Source organism: Microcebus murinus, chromosome 4, assembly GCF_040939455.1.
Source record: "Microcebus murinus isolate Inina chromosome 4, M.murinus_Inina_mat1.0, whole genome shotgun sequence".
In the NCBI taxonomy this organism is placed as follows: domain Eukaryota; kingdom Metazoa; phylum Chordata; class Mammalia; order Primates; family Cheirogaleidae; genus Microcebus; species Microcebus murinus.
The window spans coordinates 56,103,348-56,112,930 of record NC_134107.1 but is presented as its reverse complement, the minus strand read 5'-3'; the positions used below and the strand labels follow the sequence as shown (position 1 = coordinate 56,112,930).

The 9,583-nt window shown below is 33.0% G+C and overlaps 1 protein-coding gene across 1 annotated transcript; it reads right to left on the bottom strand.

The window, feature by feature from the left end:
- Positions 1 to 8,234: 8,234 nt before the first annotated feature.
- LOC105883351 (olfactory receptor 51V1-like) lies at positions 8,235 to 9,205 on the bottom strand. Its single transcript, XM_012786415.3, has one exon. It carries the CDS (start codon positions 9,177 to 9,179, stop codon positions 8,235 to 8,237), a length of 945 nt encoding a protein of 314 aa, XP_012641869.2. The 5' UTR covers positions 9,180 to 9,205.
- Positions 9,206 to 9,583: the final 378 nt, after the last annotated feature.

The window sequence follows — 9,583 nt, the reverse complement described above, 5'->3', positions numbered from 1 at the left end:
TAAGAATACTGTTGTCCTTAGGCAGCATAACTTAATCAGGAATTCAGAATAGGATCCCCAAATTCTAAAACTAAGTAAAAAGCATATCAAAATTAAAGATAATAAAATGCTTTATCATCAGTCATGGGTAAATTTATGCCAATTTTAGATGAAGTCATGAAGAAGATTTGAAGATGGACAGAGTTACACAACCATATAAAAATAATAAAAGTTTTATTTCTTTGTGCTGTCAAATGATTTAAAATAACTATTAAATACATGTAATAACATTAGTTCTTAATAAATTCAATCTATTTTTCTACAAGCCACAGCTCCCTCTGTAGACTCACCCCTCTGGCTCTCACAGCCATATGCATAATTAAGGTAAAGAGGAAAAGCAACTACAGTTCAGTGTTTTGGATTTCAACATGAGAGTAGCTGCTATGACCACATCCTTTAATTCTGACAAGAGCCCTCTATCCTGCTTCTCAGAATCCAGTTTCTCCCTCATACCAAATTTTTAGCATATTCACTCCATTCTTCATAACATGATTTTTATTTATAATTGCCCCCAGTTTATTAATTTCTACTTCTGACCCTCACTGATGGGAAATAGCAATGCTTCCTTGTCTGGATGTCCAAATAGTGCCTTTGTGGAAAATACCATTTCTGGTTATTGTATCTACATTCTATTAATATCACTAAACATATGCTACTCTGGGCTGAAAGAAGTTAGTCTCTGAGATATTTCCTAGTAATGAATTGAAAAAAGTCAATGGCTTATAAAATACTTCAGAAAAATTCAGAGCTTAAACTTTCACCAGAATATAGAAACTTAGAGTAGTGAAAATTGACACATAAAGCCTATAACCTGAAATAGAGATAAGAACTTAACACAAAATCAACAAATATAGAACTTTCAAGGAATGAATTTTTAAAAGTATTTATTGAGCTTTGTCTCTTTGTAAATCTTAAATGACTGCTTCTCATTTGGAAGCTGGGTTTTTCAAGTTCCGTACATATATTTGTCTCTGGGAGAATCAAACACATAAAAGACTGATGCAAAATGAGAGTTCGTAATTAAGCCCAGAGTTCTAATTAAAGAAGCAACTTAACCCACCTAAAGATATATACGTAGATTAGCTAAGAATCATTGCTTAGGTATACAAACAAGCATACTTGTTATGATAAATTAATATAAATATTTAAAAATCATTCTCTTATAGTTTCCAATAAATTTGCTTATAAGATGGCAGCATGTCAAAATTATATCAAGACAAAAAAACCAAAGTGACTTTCACTTAAATAAGAGAAGCTTCCTGTCAGGGCTCTAGAAACAAAACACAGAGAAATTTGCAGAGAACAACCTCAACTGATGATCTGCTTGTACAGTCACCACTCCTTCCTAGGAAGTCTTCTCTAGCTTCTCTCAGCATGGTTTTGAATGGAACTTTGGAGACATCTATTTATTTCTATAAGGTAATGCTTAATATTATCTTCAGCAGACAGTCTGCCCAGACCACTCTACCACTTTAACTCTTCTGTTGACATTATTATTCCATTTGTTTCTGAGCCAAATAAATACCTTCTTCCTTCTAATAACTTGGGCTTTGACAATTTGCTTGTTTCTAGGTCAATCAACAAAGCCTCTTGCCTGAAATCTGACACCAGAGGAGATGACTGTATCAGAATACAGAATACTATATTTTCTATACAGCCTTTTTTGAATGTACTACATATTTGATATTAATGTATCACAATAACAATGCAATACTCCAAACTAAATTCAATTAAGTTCTTCCATTCTGTTTCATCTGACAGTATTTTATTTGGTGGCAACAACAACCAACCAGCCTATAAAGTTAGAAATCTCCCACTACCCTTGCCCCTTCCCTCCATTCAACTCTAATACTTCAGGCAAGCACTCACTAAGCCTCTTATTTATGTTAAAGCTGTTACCATAGTCTTTGCATTTGTTTATTGTCATGCCAGCCTCCTTCATAAGACAGAAACCACCAAAAGGAACGCATTGAACTCCAGTAAACTCACAATAAATTTCAGGGGATATCCGATTCTTCTGTACATCTTCTATAGTCTTAAGATTTTCAATGATTTTTAATCTTGTTACTAAAGCTTCTGACTCTTCAGAGGTGGTCTGTCTATTCACAGTTATTGTCTACTATCTGTTCACTTCTGCTGCCTTCTTAGAATTTGTACTTTCAAAATTATTTCTAGGAAGAGTTGCATAACTAGAGATGAACCTTTAGTAGAGATTTACAAGATTCTTCCATAATTATCTTGAATATACGTGTGTGTATCTGTCCTCTAGAATTGTCTCATTCCTCTTCTCCATTACTAAATCACATTATTCAAATGCCCATGTCTCTTATTAATGTATAATATCATTTATAGGTTTGCAAATCTTCCTTTCCTATTGACTTCCACCAAATTTATCTTGAATATTATCATACAACCTACTGTGTATTGCAGATGGTAATAAAAATAGCCACCTGTTCCCTGCAAATGTTTAAATGATTATTTTCAACTCCAGCATCTCAGTCCATGAGCATATATGGGAATGGTTATAATATGATAGTGCTTGTAGCAGTAAAGTATCTGTGTCAAGTGGATAGATATGTTGCTTTGTAATAGGCTATTCCAATGCTCAGGAGGCATCTGAGATCTAGAAGGCTGATGGGTCCCAGGACTAAAAACAAAGTAGTAGCAATGTCCCTCTGGAACAGCCATGTTAACATTGCAAACTTCCCAGAGTGTATATGTGCTTAGTATTCATGTGTTTCTCCTCTGGATACTGTAGCCTTAGGAGGCTGTCCCATGGTGTCCAGTAAAATGAGATGCCTGAGATGCCAATCAAATATGTAGTTCACTGGAGAAATATGCAAGGAAACTAGGAAGAGCAAACCAATTTAGTGTGAGCAAGATATCTGAAAATTAAGAGATGGACATTGCAAATTCTAATTCCAGAATGACTATCATTGAATTCTCACTTTTGCTTCAGGAGAAGATTCAGGTCTTCTGAAAGAGTAATGGAGCCTAAAATATTTCACAATGTCCATTCGGTTTTGCTTTTTCCCTTGTAAGATTTTAGTGAGACACAATTTTCATACATACCCTCTATATTTCTTCTCCCCATATGAACATGTGCTCACATGCACTTATAGGTTCATATGTATTCTGTTTTTCAGAGGAAATAAGTCAATAGATTTCTATTTGCTGTGGCTAAAGCTATTGGCCCTTCAGCTCTATATACCTGATCATATTTCTTTATTTCCTTATATTCCTATCAATTTTTAGCTTTCTTTTTTTTTTTTTTCTGATGGGGGCTTAAATAGTATTTCAGTGCTGTTCTAATTTTTACTTTCCTCATTGCCAAAGAGTTTGAACATCTATTCATGTGTTGGACAGCCCTTTGCCTACTTTTCTCTCCTACAAACTGGTTGTTTTTACTTTTGTTTTCTATTGAAAATTGTACATTTTTCTTGTTGATTTGCAAATGTTTTCTGGATATTCCTACTCAAATCTTGGTAGTCAAAGACATTGCAAACATTTTCTCCACTTGATATGTTATCTTTGTTTATGATGTTCTTAGTTCTATAGAAATCCTCAAATTTGATTTAAAGTTATCAAAATTTTACAGTACACTTCTGTACTCTTGGAATTTTCTTGTAAGTCTTTTCCCATATTTATGTCTCAGTTATTTTCTTGCATTAACTTTTCTAAGTTAACAGCTTTGTTTTAAAAAACTTAAAAATAAAATTATATTTAGTTGTGGGGTATATTATGAAGTCCATCAGGAAATTTCACCTCAAACTATGACTCCTTGGTGCAAAGAGTATTTAAAGTTGATGGCCTCTAGAGATCAACATGTACATGAAGGAGCTTTTGCTGTTTCTTCATAAAAATCCTGACCCAGTAGAAAGAATAATCAACTTCCCTTTCCCTCCCTGTTATCTCAACATATTGTAGGAAAGAATATCAAGGATACAACCAGACTTGGCCCAAATAATTTTAAATATAATACCACCTCTCTCAAGTTAATTTCCAAAGAGAGTCATTTACAATTCAATATATTTTCCCCATCCATTCATTCTCCCAAGTATCTATCCATCCTCCCTAGAAACCATTTATCTCCCCTAAACAGAATTATCTGTATTCCTCATCTCCTTCTCTCCTCTAGAATGAGGGTATATAAATTTCTAGATGCCACTGGAATATTGGGTAACTGCTGTGTGATTTTCTCCATGTGCATGATAAATAAATTCATTCTTCTATTAATCTGCTTTATTGTTAGTGGATCTTTCAGCAATCTTTTGGGGGAAATAGGAAGTTTTCCCTCACCCCTACACAACCAACTTTGTAGAAAAAAGAAAATGACTTATCCTGCGAGAAATCCAAGCAAGATAGATGAAATCTGAATAGATTGACAGAAATTACTAACTTGATTTATATCATTATCTGTGTATTTATGGCACAAAACAGGATGGGGGACACAGAGTGAAAATTGTACAGGCATATTTCTGAATAAGTAATATGGAGGTGTTAGTTTTTGACAGGAATTAAGATATTTTGTGGCAATTATCACATTGATTGAAAGAAATTGTTTTTGATTACTATTAAATCCTGAGTTTGGTTTTATATAAGACACCATGTAATTATGTCGTGAGCCACAAAGAGCTCATATTTATGAAATTTAGACTAGAACCAGCTTACTACATTTGGCTTACATTGATATATTTTAGCAAATTAAAGCAAGGATTAAAATTTGCATCAAAAGGAATACTAGTTAACCAGGTCCAAATGCTCTGTGATGTTTACTACAACGGATATTATTATCTCAATTTTCAAAGCTATTCCTTAGTTCAGGGATCATTCTGCCACAAAGAAAATTTTGGATATCTTAGAGATCACATAAAAATATTGTGGCCTTCTTGCTACAAATTATATCCTGGAAGTCAAGTTATCCTTATTTCCTTGAGAAATCCTGTTGAGAATGAATAAATGAAAAGCAGAGTTTTAAATCTTAAATTAATTCAGCCGATATTGAGAGACTTTTGGAAATGTTTCTGTAACTTACTAAATCATGTACTGATTTATTTTTCTTTTTACATTCTTTATCAGGGAAATATAGAATACATTTAGAACAAAATAAATAAATTAAAAGTATATTTAATTCAAACATCTGAACATTTTGGGAAACAGTTTTAATCAAGCTACTACTGAATGTCCCTTCAAGTCACAGCTTTTAAAGTAAAATTTTCATCTTAAAAGTTTGGGATCCTAAGTGGTAGTCTTTACTTTTTCCTCCACTACTTTTATTTCTATTATAATCTATAACAACATATGCGTCAATACAATTAAAGATCAGAGTTTAAAACAGCAGAAAAATACAAGAAAAAAATTTAAATTAATTATTTATTTACTAATTTCTAATTTAACAAATTTTACCCAAATTTCGATCATGTTTCAAAAATTGCACTGGAAGCAAAATACACAATAGTCAGCAAAATGACACTGCCCCCTGTAGGAAGCATAGATGAATACAGAAACATAACATGCAAGTCTCATATAACTTAAGAAATAGCATAATGCAATCAACACTTAGGAGCACATATGCAAGTAACTTTCATCAGAAACTAAGCAGGTGGGGGGGGGAATGGGTAAATTCATACCTACCAGATAAAATGCACACTATCTGGGGCATGGGCACACATAACCTTGACTTAAACGGTACAAAAGCAATTTATGTAACAAATGTTTGTACCCTTGTAATATTCTGAAATATTAAAATGAATAAATAAATACTATAATGCTAGAATTATAGTTCAATGATAAGATAATGCAGATAAAAATTCTAACATAGACTTGGAATAAGGACAGATTAAGAAAGGTTTCTGGGTAATACTAATACTTAAGATGAGAACTAAAATCTTTTTATAGTTGTTAGAAGATTTCCTATCATTCTGAGGATATGAGAAGTCATGAAATATTTTTATTATTGCAATGAAATAAGTAAATAATAGCTAACAAACCCTAAAAGCATTATAATAGCAATTGTTTTAACAATTCCCCATCTAACCTAAATAAGGGATTTGGGTAGCATTTACATACTTATCTCCAAAAAATGTTTTGCTAATTTACATTCATATTAAAAAGCATGTAAGACTCTATGTAGAACATTACATCCTCAATAACACTGGATACTGATAATGCTATTAACTTTGCCAATTTATACACAATATGAAATTTTATTTGACTCATTTTTTAAAAAATTGATTATTTAACATTAAATGAGGTTGAGCCTCTTTTAATATTTATCAATCATTTGGATTTCTTATGCAAACAATTATAATTCTACCTTGTTTCTATGGGTTTTTTTTTTTGTCTTTTGCCATGTTAATTTGTAAGAATGCTTAGTCAGGTAAACTAATTGATGTCATATATTGAAATTGCAAGCATTTATAGTTGGATAGTCAATATTATTTGTGTATGTACGTAGTGAATGTACTGGTGCTCAGTTTATGAACTCTCATTTCCTGTGCTCATTTAGAAGGTGCAGCTTATGCAAAAACTATTTTTTAAAGAAGAGTTTTTCCTTAATTTTATGGTTTAATTATTATAAATATAATATTTCCTAGCTACAAATTATTTTGGAATATTGGAATATTTGTATTCAAGTTAAGAAATTAGGTATAGCTTTAGCTTTAAGTTTTCCTATATGGTTATTAAATAATCCAGCGTTTCCCAAATGATATAAAATGTCACTAAATATTCATTAAATTCATTCACCATTTTTCTATGTCTCTACAGTTATTTCTGTATTAAATATTCAGTTATGCTGAAGTGTTTGGATATACTTTATACACATATCCTGCATTATAAGATAATATTGCTTTATGTTTTATTAATCTTAAAATCTAGTCAAAGTTATTAGCTGAAAAGGCCTTTTAATTTTTTTTTAAATTTTCCTATTTCTCTGAATTTTAACCTCACCTAGGAAGCTATAACCATTTAACATTGTTAAAATTTTTGTGATTTGTTTAATTACAGTGTCACTGTAGAATTATTTTAGGAGGGCAAATATAGTAAGAGTCAGGAATGTATTTCTGTGTGTTCCTCAAGTGAATGCACCTACAAGCTCATATCAGAGTGACAGTGATTTCTACATGTGTTCATGCACATTTATATCTACACTTACTGCATTTGTGAAGAAATTTTGTCATTCTATTTTACTTTCTAACAGTATTTATGAATGTAAACGAAAGGCTTATTTTTTTAATGTAATATTTGAAGAATGTTTATAATTTAACAAATTGTTAGAAAAGAGCAATTTACATAGTACTGTGAAGTAATTAAATTTCTCTCTTCCATTACATTCTTCGATCATACATGAATATCTTAATTTCTTAACTCATTTCATTGATTAATAAATAAGTATAATATTACATTATCATGACATAATAAGAATTTTTTTACCATTTTCTATTTAAAGGGAATTATGACAACAATCTATGAAAAATCTATTTTTATGTGCAAAACAATCATTACTGTTTTAAACTCTATCTCTTTGGTTATAAATTAGATGGGTCAAAAACTTTCCTAAATTAGATTCTGGTTGCTGGTTACATCTGATGTATTGTAATTTCATGTTGTATACCTTAAATATACATAATACAATTTATTTTGAAAAAGAATAATGACAAAAGTTTCCCTAAGAAGCAAAACCAAAGTTGTTTATTGACAGATTAATGAGAAGAGAGGAGTGATGATGTTTTGGAATGGCTCATGAATGAACGATTAACCAGTCTGATGACATCCATTTTAGAATGGTGACCAATTGTCCATATTAAATAGTGACTAAATTGGGTCTCCTTTCATAGATATAGTTAAAAGAAACAGTGAGAAGAGGACATGGGTTTAGATGACTTCCTTATGGAAATTTCTTGCAAGATAAATTTTTATGGACAATTAAAAATGTTATTTTTTCTCCAACAGAAATGATAGGGGCATAGGATGAATAACTCTACCATAAAAACTTTCAACATTATACATGAATTAAAAAGCATGGGTATTAAAACCACTCGATATTTATAAATCATACAATGAATGTCCTGTTGTATAAAGTCTTAATGCTGAATCACCTGATTTTTACCTTCCTTCAATGCACTTATTTGTTCTCCCTCCCTGCTATAATTTTCTGCATCTAAGACACTTATCCCTATTTGATTTAAAGTGTTTTACTGTCTCTTCATGGAGAACCACTTATGAATCCTGCCTCGGATCTGTTGGGTCTTCACAGTATAGATGATAGGGTTCATCAGAGGTGGAAAGATGATGTAAATGTTGCCCATGAGGACACGGACCACAGGAGAGAGGTGCTTCCCAAAGCGATGCACCATAGTCAGACCAATGATTGGGATGTAGAAAACCAGGACTGCACAAACGTGAGAGACACACGTCTGCAAGGACTTGAGCCGCTCCTCCCGGGATGCAATAGCCAACACAGAATGCAGGATCAGAATGTACGATATGAGAATTAGCACAGAATCAGACAAAAGTGTACAAATCACCAGAGCCAAGGCATAAAAGCTGTTGAAGCGGATGTCAGAGCAGGCTAGTGTCAGCAGGTCTTGGTGTAGGCAGAAAGAGTGAGAGAGGACATGCGAATGGCAGTAATCAAAAAACTTTAGACGAATTATGGGAGGAATGATAAGTATAAAACTCCTAGCTAAAATCCCCAGCCCGATTTTGATGATCCTGGCACTGGTGAGTATAGATGCATACCTCAGAGGATTGCAGATTGCTGTAAAACGATCAAAAGCCATGGCGAGGAGGACTGCAGATTCCATGCCTGATAGACCGTGAACAAAGAAGGTTTGAGCAATGCAAGCATCCAGACTGATCTCCTGGCTGAGGCCCCATAGGATCCCCAGCACCGTGTGTACTGTGGACAGCCCCATGCACAGGTCGGTGAGAGCGAGCATGGCCAGGAAGTAGAACATGGGCTCATGCAGGCTTGGCTCCGTGTGGATCACATGGAGCACCAGGCAGTTCCCTGAGAGTACCATCGCATAGATACAGGAGAAAGGGATGGAGAGCCAGGGATATTCCTGTTCCAGACCAGGGAAGCCTGTTAGGAGAAAAGCTGAGGAATTGCTGTCAGGAGTGAGAAAAGCAGGCATTTATAACGTCAGCTATTGTCTCTATGAGTCAGAAATTATTGTCATTTGTTAGATAACTTTCATATAACTTTTATTCTTCATATGGACAGATTTGAGCAAAGGTATGGAGTTATGTATTATGAAGTTCTTTTGATTAGATTAGAAAGTCACACATACTATTGTTCGCATCCTCTAAGTACACCTCCACACTGAGAATCTTATTCTATTTCTACCTGGTGAAACATTGAAGGCAAGGCAAGGAAAAAGTGATTTAAATAGATTTTGCCTTTTCTCAAGTAATTCAAATGTTATGATAGAATTTTACTTCTAAAATAGACATTAATCTTTTAGTGTTATTGTGAAAAATAGTCACCCATCAGCTTTTCATATATGCTGAAATTCAGTCTGTCTCTTCTATCCAGCAA

Coding starts and splice junctions, on each gene's coding strand:
- LOC105883351 (XM_012786415.3), bottom strand. CDS start 9,179: ATGCCTGCTTTTCTCACTCCTGACAGCAATTCCTCAGCTTTTCTCCTA.